General features: G+C 46.2%; 1 protein-coding gene across 1 annotated transcript in view; it reads right to left on the bottom strand.

Moving 5' to 3' along the window:
* Window positions 1-6,826: 6,826 nt before the first annotated feature.
* The window catches only part of LOC143816891 (thiol S-methyltransferase TMT1A-like), a 154,924-nt gene continuing 142,844 nt past the window's right edge, over window positions 6,827-18,906 (bottom strand). The window contains exon 2 of the mRNA XM_077297841.1: window positions 6,827-7,519. Coding sequence (XP_077153956.1) covers window positions 7,280-7,519 — 240 coding nt within the window. The 3' untranslated portion in view covers window positions 6,827-7,279. The remainder of the gene's footprint in view (window positions 7,520-18,906) is intronic.

The following is an 18,906-nucleotide window of genomic DNA, read 5'->3' as shown; positions in this document are numbered from 1 at the left end:
ACTTCAAACAGCGGCAGAACAGTTAATTTTAGGTTGGCTGTCTCACCTAAATCACCTAAGCAGACATAGGGGGCAATTGTGGGAGAGGGGCGACGCTAGGGTCCCGGAAGAACTCCAGGCCTACACGTCATATGGGTGCGTCCTATCCATATCATCTGGGGGACGGAGAAAGAACATCAGAATAGATACGAGTTGTGAGAGAGAAGAACATCAGAAACAGACACAACAGTTGTGAGGACTATCCCGTGGTGCTCAGCAGGGAGGTACTACAACACACAGGCGCTAGAAGGTAGGCACTGATTTCCACCTGAAAAGGAAACTCTGGATGTGCCTTCGGACCGTCCGGTCTCAGCCAGCCCTGTTAGCAGTACTCTGGATTGATGATCCTGAAGCCTTCAGTAAAGAGGTAAAGAGACTGCAACCCTGTGTCCTCGTTATTCATCGAGACCTGCACCACGCACCATCATCGCATCTTTCATTGGACGCCCCTTAGCAGGGTCACGGACCGGGTCTAGCCACCGTGACGACCCCAGAACCGAGACAGAGAGGCCCGGAACCGAGACAGAGAGGCCCGGAATCGAGACAGAGAGGCCCGGTACCGAGTACCCCGCGGCCCTGCTTCTGGGGGCGCTTCATTAGTATACATGCACCATTACAGAATTAGTTGTAGACTGTGTTCACAAGACTGAAGTTCACTGTCTGTATACAGACCACAGCCTCCAGCCTCGTGGAGGGTATCCTGATCCAAACTCACACCCTCACCCTGGACTTCCTCTTCACATTCAGTTTGTCCGAAGATGGAGACAGCGACACCAGCGCTGATTGGTGCCGGGCATCTCAACAGCACATCACAGCCCCGAGGGGGTCATAACAGCCACTGTGGGAACGGCACAGGCACAGGAGGTGAGTATAGGCTTTATTATTTTATTGGGGTGAACATTTAGTTTAAGACGAGGTTGTCCTAGTGGGAGACAATCCCTTTAAACATCCAGGCAGAGAAAAAACAGAAGTGCATTCACCGGTCTCTTGTGCGAAAGTCCTTTATTTAGAACATATGCGGGCACACTTGGGGAGAACGTGGACAAAAGACTTTGTCTTCTTTTGTCCACGTTCTCCCCAAGTGTGCCCGCATATGTTCTAAATAAAGGACTTTCGCACAAGAGACCGGTGAGTGCACTTCTGTTTTTTCTTTGCCTGGATTTTTACATTCCACTTTTTATGTGCACTCAGTGTCTAAGGTCAGGCATACATGGCATAACAGCGGCAATCAGTTGTACTATTTATTTGTGGAGGCGGTGACACGTAGGCACATCGGTGCTGTCTATTTTTTCTATATCTCTACAATCCCTTTAAACAGTGGACTCTTTATTAGCCCATGTGGCAACATTTCAGTTTCATATCAGAGAAATGTTCTGTTATTGATCCGAAACGTTGCCACGTTGGACCAATAAAGAGTCCGACACTTTTATCACAATCAATCAGTGTGTGTGTGTGTGTGTGTGTATATATATATATATATATATATATATATATACTGTATATATATATATATATATACAGACCTACACACACACATTATATAAGTGAAACTGCGACTGAGGTATGTACGTTATATAGGTTATACCACGTGTGTAATATACTGCGAACGCTGTGTATAGCCCATATAGGCCAGCTGCAGTGTGTATGTGTGTGTGTGTGTGTATATAACACGCACACTGCGGCTGGCCTATCTGGGCTATACACAGCGGTCGCAGTATATTACACACAGTGGTATAACCTATATAACGTACATACCGCAGTTGCAGTTTCAGCTATACAATGTATATAGACTGCTGTACATGCATTATATAGGTGATACTGTGATTGCAGTGTATATTCGCACTATATATACACAGCAGTATCACCTATATCACGTATATACACATTAGTCACAGTGTCACCTATATAATTAATATAGACTGCTGAACATACATTATATAGGTGATACGGTGATTAGATACAGCAGTGTCACCTATATATTGTACATACAGCAGTCTATACATAGTATACAGGTCAAACTGCAAATGCTGCATATGTGCAGCGCCCCAGAGTCCTGGTCGTTGCAGTACTGTGGCTCCGCCACTATGGGGAGCCATGGTGCGTCCGATGGCACTGAAGGAGTTCATCTGATCAGGTATCACAGACACCAATACATTTCACAGCCGGGCCTCCGGGGGGAGCTAAGGGTTCTATTCATTAGGCCACTCCCCACCATAGTGGGTAAACTGGGGGTCAGGCAGGAAGTTAGAGGAGAAAGCTGACTGGATTGGACGAAGCAACACCTAGTGGCAGAGGGTGTTGTGGAGGAAGAGACAGTAGGGTCTCTGTCAGGGGTGGGATCCTGACAGAGGCTTGGCATTGGAAAGAACGTAACGGGTCCGCGCCAGCTCCGGGAAGCGGCGGGGCCTAAGAAAGGACTAGAAGCGAGATAGATTGTGCTGAATGAGAAACGAGATCAAGCGATAGGAGAATTCCAGTAGGGGTCGTGCTGTAAGACCGGAGCAACACCCTACTGAGGCGCACTACCGGTGGCCGGAACGCCGAGGGAGTATTATAACATTCAGCTTCAAGCAATACTCTAAACAGCGGCAGGACAGTCAGTTTAAGGCGGGCTGTCTAACACATATCACCTATGAAGTCTTGGGAGGCAATTGCGGGAGAGGGGCGTCTCTAGGGTCCCGGAAGAACTCCAGGCCTACCCGACAAACGGGTGCCGTTCTAACTGTAACATCAGGAAGGGACGGACGATTAGAAGAACATCATTTAATCGAGTTGTGAGGGAACTTAAGAAACAGACACAACGGTTGTGGGGTACTTTCCGTAAGCACAGCAGGGAAGGACTACAACACATAGCGCTAAGAAGGAAGGCACCGATTTCCACCTGTGAAGTGAACTCTGGAAGTGCCATTGGACCGGCCGGACTTGCGCAGCCTGGTGAACCGTATTCTGGACTGAGGATTCAGAGATCTCCAGTAAAGAGGTAAAGAGACTGCAACCTGGTGTCCTCGTTATTTACCGCGACCTGCATCCCACAACTGCACCACCAACATCCACACCTATCATTCACTGTGCGCCCCACGGCAGGGTCACGGACCGGGGCCTAGCCGCTGTGACAACCCCAGAAGCAGAGACTTAGAGGCCCGGTACCGGGTACCCCTCGGCCCTGCGGCAGTGGGGGCGCTGCAACTTGGCGTCACGAACAGGATCTACTTAAGCCTGAAGAATCAGGTCATGTGTGCCTTGGAACTGTAATTTGTTGTGCTTGGACTGTACTTTATTGCAAAGACTGTGCTGCGCCATTTACCGCCAAAAGTTCCCGCCAAAAACCGCCGCCATTGCTACGCCAGAGAAGCAGGAGGGCGTGCCATGGGAGGGGACTACCAAAGTGGCGCCAGAAGCGGTGATCGCCCCCTGCACCTCTTGTTGCAAAGCGATGACCTGCCTCAAAGCAGAGAACCGCCCCCTGACTTGCGATGGCGGGAACGGGGTGAAGGAGGAGCTCGACCTTGGAGAGATGGCAGAGTCAGATGCATGCATTGCCGCCGAATGCCGGACAGCGACGATGAACAGCAGGGGCTCGAACAATGGCGAGGTGATCCCGGCTTGTCCTCACCCATCAGAGGAGGACCCGCGTCCACCGCAGCGGGAGGACCTGAGTTCCTTGGAGACACCAGTGGAGGAGCCGAGCCTGCCTATCCTAGTCACGGAATCATGGAGGGCGGAGTTATGTCAAGAGATGACTCCGGAGGAGCCGTGGTCCGGGCCGCAGCCGATTCCAGTGTCCTTGTCAACGGACCGGGGCGACATCTCAGTGCATTTAGGCATGTAGACATGGTCAAGACAATCTCCTGCAGTTCAAACCGAGCATCAGTATGGGGAAGAAAGGTGATTTGAGTGCCTTTGAACGTGGCATGGTTGTTGGTGCCAGAAGGGCTGGTCTGAGTATTTCAGAAACTGCTGATCTACTGGGATTTTCACGCACAACCATCTCTAGGGTTTACAGAGAATGGTCCGAAAAAGAAAAAAAATCCAGTGAGCGGCAGTTCTGTGGGCGGAAATGCCTTGTTGATGCCAGAGGTCAGAGGAGAATGGGCAGACTGGTTCGAGCTGATAGAAAGGCAACAGTGACTCAAATCGCCACCCGTTACAACCAAGGTAGGCCTAAGAGCATCTCTGAACGCACAGTGCGTCGAACTTTGAGGCAGATGGGCTACAGCAGCAGAAGACCACACCGGGTACCACTCCTTTCAGCTAAGAACAGGAAACTGAGGCTACAATTTGTACAAGCTCATCGAAATTGGACAGTAGAAGATTGGAAAAACGTTGCTTGGTCTGATGAGTCTCGATTTCTGCTGCGACATTCGGATGGTAGGGTCAGAATTTGGCGTAAACAACATGAAAGCATGGATCCATCCTGCCTTGTATGGAGCATCTTTGGGATGTGCAGCCGACAAATCTGCGGCAACTGTGTGATGCCATCATGTCAATATGGACCAAAATCTCTGAGGAATGCTTCCAGCACCTTGTTGAATCTATGCCACGAAGAATTGAGGCAGTTCTGAAGGCAAAAGGGGGTCCAACCCGTTACTAGCATGGTGTACCTAATAAAGTGGCCGGTGAGTGTATGTGTGTGTCACTGACATCTGTATATATGTATTCTATGTGTATATATCTATTCTATCTATTCTATTCTAACCTGTCAATGTGATTTTACTGTACCCGCATATGAATTGCTGGCTTTTCAAATGCGATCTGTGCGTAAAAATTGGACAGCACTCGCACGGTGCAAGTGCTGAGTGATTATTTTCTCGCACCCATTGACTTCTATTGTGGGATGCGATCCAATTTCCGATTACAATCACAGCATGCTGCAAGTTTTTTCCAATCCTATCGTGATCCGATCTGAGCTTGAAAAAACCTAGATGGACACACGATCATAGAATAACATTGGTCCGATTTCATCGCAAGTGGGAATGAGCCCAAAGACTTATATTAGAGGCAGAAAATCCACAGCAAAAACACCCACATACGTTTTTAGTGTGTTTCCGCCTCAAAAACACATGTAATCTGCACCTAAGTATAGCAACAAAGTTTTATCAAACAAAAAAAAACAAGAAGTATAAAAAACAAAGCTTTATTTAAAGAATAACACACCAAACAGAGGCAAAAAACGCAGCAATAAAAAATATGTTAAAAAAACGCACGGAAAAACGCAATGAATAATTGCATTCCCTCAATTAACTTTTATTGCGGTTTTTAACACTGTGTTTTTCCTGCTTAAAAAATGCAGCGTCTTACAGTTCCAGCAAAGTGGATGGGATTTCTAGAAATCTCCTTCCAACCGCGCTTTTTGTTTATGATGTGTAAGCTGACCTGGTGTTTTTTAAAATCTGCAGCATGTCAATTTCTTTTGCGAGTACGCTGCATTTTCTGCGCATATTTTCCCCATAGACTTACATTAGATGCTGAAAATCCCCCGGTAAAACACGCACATGCGTTTTTAATGCATTTCCATGGCAGAAATGCATCAAAAACATTGGTAATCCACACCTAAGTATGCCAATAAAGTTCAGTGAAATGAAAATGCGAAAAGTTTCAAAAACAAGGCAGCTTTTTTAAGGAATGACACACCAGAGACAATAGCGGCCAAAGAACTGCAGGACTGGACACAAGACTAATGGAGGTGCTGAACCTGTCAAGCTGGAAAGGCCAGTTAATTCAGAACAGCTACTGTCAAAAGTAGAGAAACAAGTCAGGAGCAACTATTGTTTTGTAGCAGGAGAAGAATGAGAAAACCGACCAAGGACTGGACTCACCCCCACCTCACCGCATAAGAAGACACCATGCATGGACATTTTGTAAGAGAAGTAGTTCTGTGTGACGGAAAGGAGCCTAAACGTTATGAATCATTATGATCAATCTCTGACAGGATCACTGTATATTGCTGCGGGCTTGAAAACGGTTACATCACATAACGGGGCAAGATGCTTGTTAATGGAAGCCATCATTGAAATCCCTTAAAGATTCCGAAGAACTCATGTTTACTTTGCCCTGCCTCCCTACAGTGAACGGCAGACATAACAACAAGATACACTGCAATGCTGTAAGATGGGAAACTGTAAATGGTCCTGTAAAAGATTAATAGCTGCTAAGTAAAAAAACAGACATGGATGACGAGTGAGAAAAAAATTGTCCCACTCTCCTGGATGAGAATGCGACCAATTTTTTTAGACGTTCATGTGACCCCAGCCTTTGAGTCTTGCTGGCAAACCTGGAGCAATTACAGTCACCGCTCACAGCACTGAGAGTGGCAGCTGTAAGCTTCGCCCCAGCACTGACTGACAGCTCGCCCTGTACTGATGCACTGCAGAGCCGGCTGTCAATCGGTGTCAATCAGTGCTGGGGTTGCATCGGTACGCCTGTATGAGTGAAAGCTGGTGGTTTCCGGGAGAAATAAAGTTGATTTTTTTCCTTTTTTTTGTAGAGCGGCCAGGCACCTTTATAACACTATTAACCTGCAGCTTAACCCCATGTCTGCAGGGTAATAGTGTTATCAGACCTCACAGGTCCTGTTTAACATACAGCGTTTCTTTTCTGTTTTGGATTTGTTTTAATCTGTTTTAGTGGAGTTTTTCTTATGAGGCCAAAAAGAAAATGATGTTGTCTAAAGAGACATACTAAACAAAATACATGCACTGTTTACATTTTGGCTTTTTTCCCTTTCTTTTTGTGATTGTGTGAAATATGATGCATTGTGAAGTATTAGAAACAATCAGACATCATTTTTACTACTTCACTATCCAAAATTTTATTAAACCTCAGTAGATAGAAAAGACTACAATAGTTTTGAAAAATAGTCAGACATACGGTAATTTTTACTACTTCACTATCTTAAATTTTATTATACCTCCGTAGATAGAAAAGATTACAATAGTAGTGAAAAATAGGAGCTAAAACAAAAATACAAGCAAACATTACTAACTAATATAGCAAATGTACAGCTTACAATAATCAATAGAAAAATACTGTCATCTTCCTTATCTTACGTATCTAATTCATCAAGTGATGTCAATTTTATGTTTAGAGGTTTACAAACAGAACATAATAAATTATGCCAACCATATCTAAAAGCACAGAAGACATACATTGAATAACACAAATTTATTTGTAACAACAATGTCAATGGGAAAATGTTGTAAATGAATAAAAGCGTAACCAAAGTGACATTATAAATATATGTTTATTTCACAGCATATCCAACAATATGAGGCTTAGCAAGAGTCATAGATATGGGGGCAATTATGTGACGCAGGTTCAACTCTGAGAATTTAGCATTCTCCAGATCTTTCCATGTGGTCTTTCTTATGCTACATCCATCAAACATCAATTTCCAGGACGGATTCAGCGCTTTCTGAAAAAAACTTATCCAGCTGGATTCATCTATGTCGGCCACGTGCTCAATGAAGTAAAAAGCTCCACCCTACAATAAAGGAAAAATATGAAAACATTTATTATAGGCCTTTATGGCATTAAATCCAAAACCTAATATAGCTGTCTGGTGACAATTATGATAATGTATGGTAATAGTCTGTATTTTCATCCGCCATTCAATGGTTATGACGACTAGTTAACTGTTGAGGTTTGAAAAGGTTATAAATACTTTAAAAAAATAAAGATTTTACCTGCCAGCTATGACTATAATTTTACTTATCTCCACCAATCCTAAAGACCCATTAAATATGAGATGATAAACAAGGAATGAGAGTTTCTAGGATGCCCATCTAAACAGGCCGGCACTCGACACCTGAACAAGCAAAATTAGGATTTAGTCCTACCAGTAATTGTATTTCCAGGAGTCCATCATGACAGCACATCAGGAGTTAATCCTACTCATCCTCTAGGGACAGGAAACACACAAGTGGTAACTTAAAAGCCTTCCCCCCTCCACCTCACCCTCAGTGTCTTTACCAATCACCACACCAGGATGGATGCAACTCTATTTTATTGAATTCTTACACAAAAATGTTAACTTCACATAGGTTCTAAGAATAAGAAATCATGGGAGGGAATGTAATGCTACTGCCATGATGGACTCCTGGAAATACAGTTAGTGGTAGGACTAATTCCTAATTTCCCAGGATGTCCCTCATACCAGATTGTCAGCAGAAATACCAAATCAATGGCATCTCAGGGTGGGACTACTGCCTGAAGGACTTTTCGTCTGTAAGCTAGCTGTTGACCTGATATTATATCTAGCTTGTCGTGTCTACAAAATGTTATGTTAGACCAGGTTGTGGCCCTGCAAATTTGGTCTATGGAAGCTCCTGCTCTCTCAACCCAGGATTAGAGATGAGCGGTGTTCGAGTCGAACTATTCGCCAATTTCAAATTCGAGCTGTTTTGGGCGGTGTTCGAGTCGTTTGACGAACCCGAACAATTTGCTTAAAATTCGGCTGTTCGAGTTTCTGTTCGATAACTGTTCGATCACCAAAAGCCTAGCTTGATTTGCACATTAAAACTGTTTATCATTATTAATGGACTGTTTCAGTGTATAGTGGGCGGGGGATAGATCTGTGCTGAAATAACGCCCATCTCCATTTTTTTTCTTTCCCGCATTTACAGAGGGGTGGTGCAGTCTCTCAGGCTATCAGCAGTGCGCACACACACAGCAATGTACATGTGATGCAGACAAGCAAGGGCATGTGTCATTGGCTGTGTATGTCACATGTCACGCCTTGCCCAATGAGAACCAGCCATTTGCCCCGTCGTCACCACTTCCTCACTGCTGCAGCATAGTGCTAGATGGCACCGCTGCTGCTGTGGGCGCTATACAGTCAAAGATCTTTTTTTGCCAGCGAATTTTCTGAGAGATAGGTTTATGGAGTCGGGAGTTGGGACTAGTTGCAATATCAGCCCTTTTCAGGGTAGGTTACAGCAGTTCATAGCACTGTTTGCCAGGCAGGTCTGAGCCAGTGCTGTGCAAGTGTTAGTCACAGCATTTGGTGTAATCTAGCTCAGCCAATCCTTTTGGGCTAGTAGCATTGTCTGATAGTCATCTGAGTAGCCCGCCTGTGAAGCTAGCTACACCGCTTGTGTATCTCAATTTTTACGGCATCTAACCCAGTAAATCGTTTTGGGTTTTGGGCTTAGTAGCAGTGTCTGCACGTCAGCAGAGTAGCCCGCCTGTGAAACAAACTATACCGCCTGTGTATCTCTATTTTCACTGCATCTAATCCAGTTGATAGTTTTGGGCCTAGTAGCATTGTCTGCATGTCAGCAGAGTAGCCCGCCTGTGAAGCTAGCTACCCCACCTGTGTATCTCAATTTTTACGGCATCTAACCCAGTAAATCGTTTTGAGGTTTTGGGCTTAGTAGCAGTGTCTGCACGTCAGCAGAGTAGCCCGCCTGTGAAACAAACTATACCACCTGTGTATCTCTATTTTCACTGCATCTAATCCAGTTGATAGTTTTGGGCCTAGTAGCATTGTCTGCACGTCAGCAGAGTAGCCTGCCTGTGAAGCTAGCTACACTGCCTGTGTGTCTCAATTTTTATGGCATCTAACCCAGTAAATCGTTTTGGGGTTTTGGGCTTAGTAGCAGTGTCTGCACGTCAGCAGAGTAGCCCGCCTGTGAAACAAACTATACCGCCTGTGTATCTCTATTTTCACTGCATCTAATACAGTTGATAGTTTTGGGCCTAGTAGCATTGTCTGCACGTCAGCAGAGTAGCCCGCCTGTGAAACAAACTATACCGCCTGTGTATCTCTATTTTCACTGCATCTAATCCAGTTGATAGTTTTGGGCCTAGTAGCATTGTCTGCATGTCAGCAGAGTAGCCCTCCTGTGAAGCTAGCTACACAGCCTGTGTATCTCTATTTTCACTGCATCTAATCCAGTTGATAGTTTTGGGCCTAGTACCACAGTTTGGCCACTCGGTTCTGCTTGGTTTTCATCTATCGGTTGTTGTGCCAACAGCTTCAGATACAGAGTTGCCAATTAAGCACTAAAATGAGTGGCAAAAGGCCTGCTGCTGGTGGAAAGGGGAATAGGTGTGTTGGAAAGGGAAAAAAAGGTTGTGTCTACTTCTTTTCGTGGACAATCTGATATGATCCCTTTCTTACGACCATCGCTACAAGCATCGCCAAAAATTCCAGATGAGGCACAAAAACAGCAGGTGCTTGAACGAATATCAAGTGCTCTTTCAAGTGGGCTCTCCTCCATGTCAACTTCAAGATCACAACTACTCCAGTCCTCAGAGTTGTCACCCCAATCGCACTTGCTTCCTCACAGCTCCCAAGTCTCCAGCTGCCCGTCTGAGCATGGGGTAGCACACATGCTTGAGTCTGTAGAGCTGTTTATGCATACTATAGCCTGGGAATCAGAGGTCTGCTCCAGAGCTTCTGTGAATCCAGATGAGGAAATGATCTGCACTGATGCCCAGAATCTATGTGAGTCGGATCCAGGCCCAGATGAAGAAGATTCTGAGTATAATGTAGACCCTCGTTCCCAAACTGTAACTCCTGTTGGTGGTGACAATGAGGAAGATGATGATGAGACTGAGATACCTGATTGGAACGAAAACTTGACTTTTCGGTCGGGGCAGGAAGAAGTTGGCTCTGAGGACGACGGGTGTGATAACACACAGGATAATGATGACGAGGTTGTAGACCCCACTTACTGTCAACCCCCAGTCCGCCAGTCCATGAGGTCAGCAGAGGAGGTGGAGGAGGATGCTAGTGACGAGTCTGACGACGAGGTAATGGTGCGCCTTCCTGGACAGAGACGGAGTACTGGAAGCACATCAACAACTGCATCCTCAACCCCAATTGTGCCTCAGACCAGAAGTCGTGGTGGCTCTTCAGGTCGCACGGGCTCTAAGCCTTGCATAGCCTGGGCATTTTTTGACATCACAAAGGATGACCCAACTCATGTTGTCTGTAAGATTTGTCAACAAAATCTCAGTAGAGGCCAAAAAATCACTAGCTTGAGTACTTCATGCATGAACCGTCACATGGATATGAGGCATAAGTTGCAGTGGGAAGCTCACTGTGCTACAATGCGGCCTAGTGGGCTGGGTCAACCACCGTCTGCCCCATCAAGTGCATCCGCATCCTCTTCATCCTCTGTGACTGTGGGGACAGCAGTCGCACATGGTTTTGGAAGCAGACCTTCCACCTCTTTACCCACAACAGCCAGTGTGATTGGCAGGTCGTCCGGACATTTGCAAGTGGAAACAGCTGCTGGTGTTGAACGCTCTCCGACATCGACACCACATTTTGATCAAGGCAACATAACATCTCCGCCTGCACCTTCCTCACAGACCAGCAGTTTGCCGGGACACCCTACTCAACTCCGTCTAAGCACGGCAGCCAGCCCTCAGTCCCTCAGATGTGGACAAGTAAAGGACCATTTACTCCTAGACATGACAAAGCTAAGAGGTTGAATTTCTCCATCTGCAAGCTGTTGGCTATAGAAATGCTGCATTTCCGCCTGGTGGACACAGAGGATTTTCGAGATCTTATGTCCATCGCAGTGCCCCAGTACCAGATGTCCAGTCACCACTACTTCTCAAAGAAAGCTGTGCCTGCGCTACACCAGCATGTCACACGCAACATCACCGCTTCCTTGAGAAACTCTGTGTGTGACAGGGTGCATTTCACCACAGACACTTGGACGAGTAGACATGGACAGGGGCGATACATGTTGGTGACTGGGCACTGGGTAACTACGGCGACATCAGGAGAAGGGGCTGCTGTCCAAGTCTTGCCATCCCCACGAGTTGCTCGTCGATCCTCTGTATCTAGAAGTTCATCCACTGCTTCTGCCTCCTCAACCTCCTCTCGGTCCTCCACCTGCACCCAAAGCCTGTCTGGTAATGCCTCCCACGTTGTAACTGCGCAGAAGGAATCCTGCACACCTCCTCACTATGCTGTCACCAGGGCTCAACAGCATCAGGCAGTGTTTACATTGAAATGTCTGGGAAATGTGAATCACACAGCTGAGGAGTTGTGGTCAGCTCTGGAGACCGAGTTCCATCAATGGTTGTCTCCACTCAACCTGCAGCCAGGGAAGGCCGTATGCGACAATGCTGCAAACCTGGGTGCGGCCCTTCGCCGGGGCAATGTTACACACGTGCCTTGTATGGCTCACGTTTTGAACCTGGTTGTTCAGCAATTTTTATCCTACTATCCCGGACTAGATGGGCTTCTGCAGAGGGCACGGTCGCTGTGTGCTCACTTCCGCCGTTCGCATCCCGCAGCTCGACGACTTGCATCTCTACAGAAGTCGTTGGGCCTGCCAGTTCACCTGCTGAAATGCGATGTGCCCACACGGTGGAATTCAACTCTGCACATGTTGCAGCGACTGTGGCAGCACCGACGAGCCCTGGTGCAATATGTTATGATGTATAGCCTGGGCCAACGAGATCAAGAGGTGGGGCAAATCACGCTGCAGGAGTGGTCTCAGATCAGGGACCTATGCACCCTTCTGCACAGTTTTGAAATAGCAACGAAGATGTTTAAGGCTGACGATGCCATTATCAGCATGACCATTCCGGTGATTTACATGCTGGAGCACACCTCACACAGTGTTCGGAGTCAGGTGGTGGAACAAGAGGAGGAGGAGGAGGAACAGGAGGAGTCGTATGCGGAAGGGATCATATCTCCAAGGTCAAGAAGGTTGGCAGCACCAAGGCGGCTGGCATTGGAGGCTGGGGGAGAGGGATTACCGAGGGCGCATGGTAGCAGCCAAACTGTTGAGGAAGGTGCAGGAGGCGAGGAAGAAGTGGAGGACGAACTGGCGCTGGGCATGGAAGACTCATCAGATGAGGGAGACCTTGATCAAATTTCTGTTGTGCGAGGTTGGGGGGGAGAGGGCAGACGATGGAAGCATGATTCTCACCTCGCCACCACCAAGACAACAAGGACTTGGTCCTCCTGGATGCGCAAGACACATGAGTGCCTTCTTGCTGCACTACCTGCAACATGACCCTCAGATTGTAAGAATCCGAAGTAATGCCGACTACTGGGTTGCCACACTCTTAGATCCCCGGTACAAAAGCAAATTTGGCGAAATAATTCCTGCCATAGAAAGGGATTCACGCATGCAGGAGTATCAGCAGAGACTGTTACAGAATCTAACATCTGCTTTTCCACAAAACACCAGTGGTGCACGTAGTGAATCTCTGAGTTCTAACTTGCCAACCGTGGGACTATCGAGTCATCACTCAAACCGTAACAGTAACATCGTATCTGGTGGTAATAGCAATTTTTTCCAATCGTTTCAAGATTTTTTTAGACCATCCTTTGCAAGGCCACAGGAGACAAGAAGTCTGACGCACAGCCAACGCCTAGAGAGGATGGTACAAGAGTATCTCCAAGTTAACATCGATGCCATGACTGTGGAACTGGACCCTTGCTCATTTTGGGCTTCCAATCTTGAAAAATGGCCTGAGCTCGCCACTCACGCCTTGGAGATCTTGTCGTGCCCCGCAGCCAGCGTTCTCTCTGAACATGTGTTCAGCGCTGCTGGTGGTGTGCTGACAGATAAGCGCACGCGGCTGTCCAGTGTCAATGTAGACAGACTAACATTCATCAAGATGAACAAATCCTGGATCCGCAAGGACTTTTCTACCTCTGTGTCATCTTGGGGAGACTAAAAGCTTGATGATTTTTGAAAATCACCTCACCAACCGTTTTAAAAAAACTCTGGCGAAATTGATGCCACTTAAGTTTTGTCTGTGGCTGAATTTTTGGAAAAAATGGAGACTCTTTGATTTAGTCTCCTTGCTGAGTTTTACATGACGTTGCCATCGTCAATTCCAGGTGGGTGGGGTCATCTGCAGAGTTGTTTACTCATACTATGGCATGGGATTCAGAGGTCTGCTCCAAAGTTTCAGTGTCTGCTAGTCAGCAGAGTAGCCCAGCCACCCACTGCCTGTTTACCTAAGTACTATTTTTAACAGCATCTGGCCCAGAAAATTCTTTGGGCCCTACTTACTACTTCACCCATGAAGCAAGCTACACGGCCTGTTTACCTACCTACTATTTTGTAACGGCATCTAGCCCAGGAAATCCTTTTGGGCCTAGTAGAATTTGGTGCAACTCAGCAGCATACCCCACCCATGAAGCAAGCTACACCACCTGTTTACCTAACTACTGTTTTGTAACGGCATCTAGCCCTGGAAATCCTTTTGGGCCTAGTAGCATTTAGTGCTACTCAGCAGCGTACCCCATCCATGAAGCAAGCTACACCGCCTGTTTACCTAACTACTATTTTGTAACGGCATCTAGCCCAGGAAATCCTTTTGGGCCTAGTAGAATTTGGTGCAACTGAGCAGCGTACCCCACCCATGAAGCAAGCTACACCACCTGTTTACCTAACTACTATTTTGTAATGGCATCTAGCCCAGGAAATCCTTTTGGGCCTAGTAGAATTTAGTGCTACTCAGCAGCGTACCCCACCCATGAAGCAAGCTACACCGCCTGTTTACCTACCTACTATTTTGTAATGGCATCTAGCCCAGGAAATCCTTTTGGGCCTAGTAGAATTTGGTGCAACTCAGCAGCGTACCCCACCCATGAAGCAAGCTACACCGCCTGTTTACCTAACTACTATTTTGTAACGGCATCTAGCCCAGGAAATCCTTTTGGGCCTAGTAGAATTTGGTGCAACTCAGCAGCATACCCCACCCATGAAGCAAGCTACACCACCTGTTTACCTAACTACTATTTTGTAACGGCATCTAGCCCTGGAAATCCTTTTGGGCCTAGTAGAATTTAGTGCTACTCAGCAGCATACCCCACCCATGAAGCAAGCTACACCGCCTGTTTACCTAACTACTATTTTGTAACGGCATCTAGCCCAGGAAATCCTTTTGGGCCTAGTAGAATTTGGTGCAACTCAGCAGCGTACCCCACCCATGAAGCAAGCTACACCGCCTGTTTACCTAACTACTATTTTGTAACGGCATCTAGCCCAGGAAATCCTTTTGGGCCTAGTAGAATTTAGTGCTACTCAGCAGCGTACCCCACCCATGAAGCAAGCTACATCGCCTGTTGATCTAATTACTAATTTTTAACTGATCTAGCCCAGGAAATCGTTTTGTACCTAGTAGAATTTGGTGCTACTCAGCAGAGTACCCCACCTATGAAGCAAGCTACACCGCCTGTTTACCTAACTATTATTTTTTAATGGCATTTGGCCAAGGAAATCCTTTTGGGCCTAGTAGCAATTTTTGCTACTCAGCAGACTACCCCACCCATGAAGCAAGCTACACCACCTTCTTTCTTTCTCAATCTAACCCCTCGGCTCTGGGGTGTCCACTCTCCCTCCAGCTCTCTCCTTCTCACAGGTGGACTACCGCGTGTTTTCACACTGTGGCAAATCTTTTGGGTCCAGGCATAAGTCGTCGAAGTAATGGATAATATGTGCCGCCTTACAAACGTCCATGATGACACATTCGAGGAAGCAACTAAACGCCTCAAATAGTGAGCAGGATATGGAGCATGCCATGGGCAAACAGCGATCTATGTAGTATGCTCCTTCACAGAAGCAGCCCAATGGGAGGACACTATTCGGAGGCACAGGTAGTAACCTTAACGCCCGCTCAGTGTCTGTTTTGGCCATTAGGGTGCCCCTTCCCAACTTCTTGACCCACCTGATTGCCCCGTCAAAGGAGGTGCAGTACATAGTACTGTACTTGGTTCCGCGTCGATGTTGTCGTTTACTGACCTGCCCCTTGGATATGACAAATGGTGGATTAGTCTCAATGTATTGGGTTCATTTTTTGGCACAACTCCCAACGGGGGTACCACTACGTCTTCTAAGGAAAGTGTTCTGAATGGACCCGCCGCCATTCTACCTAAAGATTTTTTTTTTTTTTTTTGTCAAGACGTCTAGGTGTTGGTAGAGTGAGTTTAGATTTTTACTCCAGCTGTTCATAACTTTAGAAGGGCATGACATGCCTATATCTGTGTCTCCTCCTCCTTTTACTCCTCCACCTCTTTTCTTTTCGCATGACTATGTGTAGTTGTGACTTTTCCATGTGTTTGTTGTGTGTTCTGAGCAGTTTGTCAGCTTTTGGACACCTTTTAAGGTGTTTTCTATGTGTTTTCCATGTGTTTGTATGTGTTTGTGTTTGCCTGCCATTGGTTTCAATGGGGTTCGACGGTGTTCGTCGAACAGTTCGGCGAACATCTCCCTGTTCGACGAACCAAACCGAACCCGAACACTAGGGAGGTGGCTCATCTCTACCCAGAATTCTGAAATTGCTCTTGTAGAGTGTGCCTTAATGTTAATTGGGGTTTATTTCTTTTCGGATTCATAAGCGTGAGAAATGGTTGAAGTAATCCATGTGGCTAGGATTGCCTTTGAGGCTTTCTTGCCTTTAGGGTATGTGCACACGTCCGGATTTCTTGCAGAAATTTCCTGAAGAAAACCGGAAATTTTCTGCAAGAAATCCGCATTTTTTTTTTGCGTTTTTTTTGCGTTTTTTTCGCTTTTTTTAGCATTCTGCAAGCTTAATTAGCTTGCAGAATGCTAAAATTTTCCAAGCGATCTATAGCATCACTTGGAAAACTGACTGACAAGTTGGTCACACTTGTCAAACATAGCGTTTGACAAGTGTGACCATCTTTTTACTATAGATGCTGCTTAGTAAAAGATAGAATGTTTAAAAATAATAAAAAAAATAAAAAAAATGGTTATACTCACCTGCAGGCGTCCGTTCTTATAGATGCCGGTGTGGTTCAGGACCTTCCATGACGTCGCGGTCACGTGAGCGGTCACATGACCGGTCTCGACCAATCACAGGACCGTGACGTCATCGCAGGTCCTTCACCGCACGCCAGCTATAGAAACCGAAGCGGCAGCATGCAGCGGAGAGGCGGGAAGACATCGAAGGTGAGTATATGACTATTTTTTATTTTAATTCTTATTTTTTGACCAATTATATGGTGCCCAGTCCATGGAGGAGAGTCTCCTCTCCTCCACCCTCGGTACCAACCGCACATAATCTGCTTACTTCCCGCATGGTGTGCACAGCCCCGTGCGGGAAGTAAGCAGATCAATGCACTCCTAGGTGTGCGGAATCCCCGCAATTCCGCATTTTAATGAACATGTTGCTTTTTTTTCCGCGATGCGATTTTTTCGCGGAAAAAAAGGCTACATTTGCACAAAAAATGCGGAATACACTGAAAATAATGGGAGGCATATGTTAGCGTTTTTTTCGCGTTTTTATCACGTTTTTATAGCGAAAAAACGCGAAAAAAACGCGAAAAATACTAAACGTGTGCACATGGCCTTATTCTTCCCTGGATGCTGTACAAACAGGTTTGAGTCTGGTCTCCAAGCATTTGTAGCTTCCACGTAATGCATTACTGATCTTCTGTCCAGTCTTTCCTTGTCATTACTTTGATGTTGACAGAAGGATAGCAGGACAATCTCCTTTTGCCCAGAAAGAAGAGTGAAGCCTAAATATTAGTTCGCCCTCCAGGATCTGCAGATAAGAATCACTTACTGATAATGCTTGGATCTCCCCTAACCGCTTCGCAGAGGTGACTGCCACCAAGAACACAGTGTTCATGGACAGAAAGCAAAGGTTAGCCTTTTCCTGGGGTTCAAAGGGTGATTTACATAAGACACCCAGGAATAGATTCAGGTCTCACGGTGGAACAGTTTTCCTGATTGTGAGTCTTAACCTGGTAACGGCTCTAATACATCTGGTAACTCATGGGTGGTCTGCTAGAGAGAAGTCTAGGAATGAGCTAAAGGACAAGATCTGAACCTTTAACATGCTGGGTTTTAATCCCATCTCAAATCCTATCTGAAGGAACTCTAGGATCTTGGAAATATTTGGACGGGAAGATTCTGTAATGGATTCCCCCATATACGAGCAGAGTTTCTTCCATATTTTGGAATAGATGGCCAAAGTTACCGGTTTTCTGCTTGCTTGCATAGTTGCTATTACCTTGTCTGATAGTCCTTTGGAACTTAGGGTCTGCCTCTCAGGATCCAGGCTGCTAGGTGTAGGAAGCATACATCCTGATGTGGAAGGGGACCCTGAGACAGCAGGTCGTATCTGTCCGGAAGGGGAACTGGATCTTCCAGGGCCATGTGACATAACATCGGGAACCAACTTCTCTTGGACCAGAAGGGGACCACCAATATCAACATGGCTTGGTCTTCTTGGATTTTTCTCAGGACTCTTGGTATAAGAGGAAATGGGGCATCTACCCCTTCTGGATTTTCTCTTGGGTCCATGGAAAAAGATCTTGCTAATTTCAAATTTTTTCATGTTATAAATAGTACATACGGTATATAATATGTGTGGAACCGCCCATGTCTGGGTTAGCTAGTGAAACACCTCCTGATTTAGCTCCCATTCGGAGGACCAGAGTTTTTCCCTCCTGAGAAACTCTGCCACTTATTAGAGCCCTTGAGATAAACTGCTGAGACGGAAAGAGCACTCCTGTCTGCCCACTGAAATATCTGACTTGCCAAGGACTGTAGGAGTTGGCCTTTCGGACCACACTAGCAACGCAGGAAGGAAACCATCATGAAATTGTCTGAAAAGATCTTCACATGACTATTTCTGACAGTGTCCTGGCATTGTTGCAGAGCTTCCCATACTGCCTTTAACTTCTTGCAATTGGACGATCTTTCTTGATCTTCTGGGAACCATGTACCCTGAAGTTACTGACCTTCCAGTTCAGCTCCCCAGCCTGTCTGTCTGGCGTTGGTGGTAATACTAATGAAGGGGAACAGTATCCATGGCACTCCTTCCTGAAGTCTTCTCCGTGATGTCCACTATGACAGGAAATCCTTCAGGTTTGCCGGATCTTTATCATTCTGTCTAGCCCGGAACTAT

Source organism: Ranitomeya variabilis, chromosome 3, assembly GCF_051348905.1.
Source record: "Ranitomeya variabilis isolate aRanVar5 chromosome 3, aRanVar5.hap1, whole genome shotgun sequence".
Lineage (NCBI taxonomy): Eukaryota > Metazoa > Chordata > Amphibia > Anura > Dendrobatidae > Ranitomeya > Ranitomeya variabilis.
The sequence above is the reverse complement of the archived record's forward strand: the minus strand, read 5'-3'. Positions and strand labels throughout refer to the sequence as shown.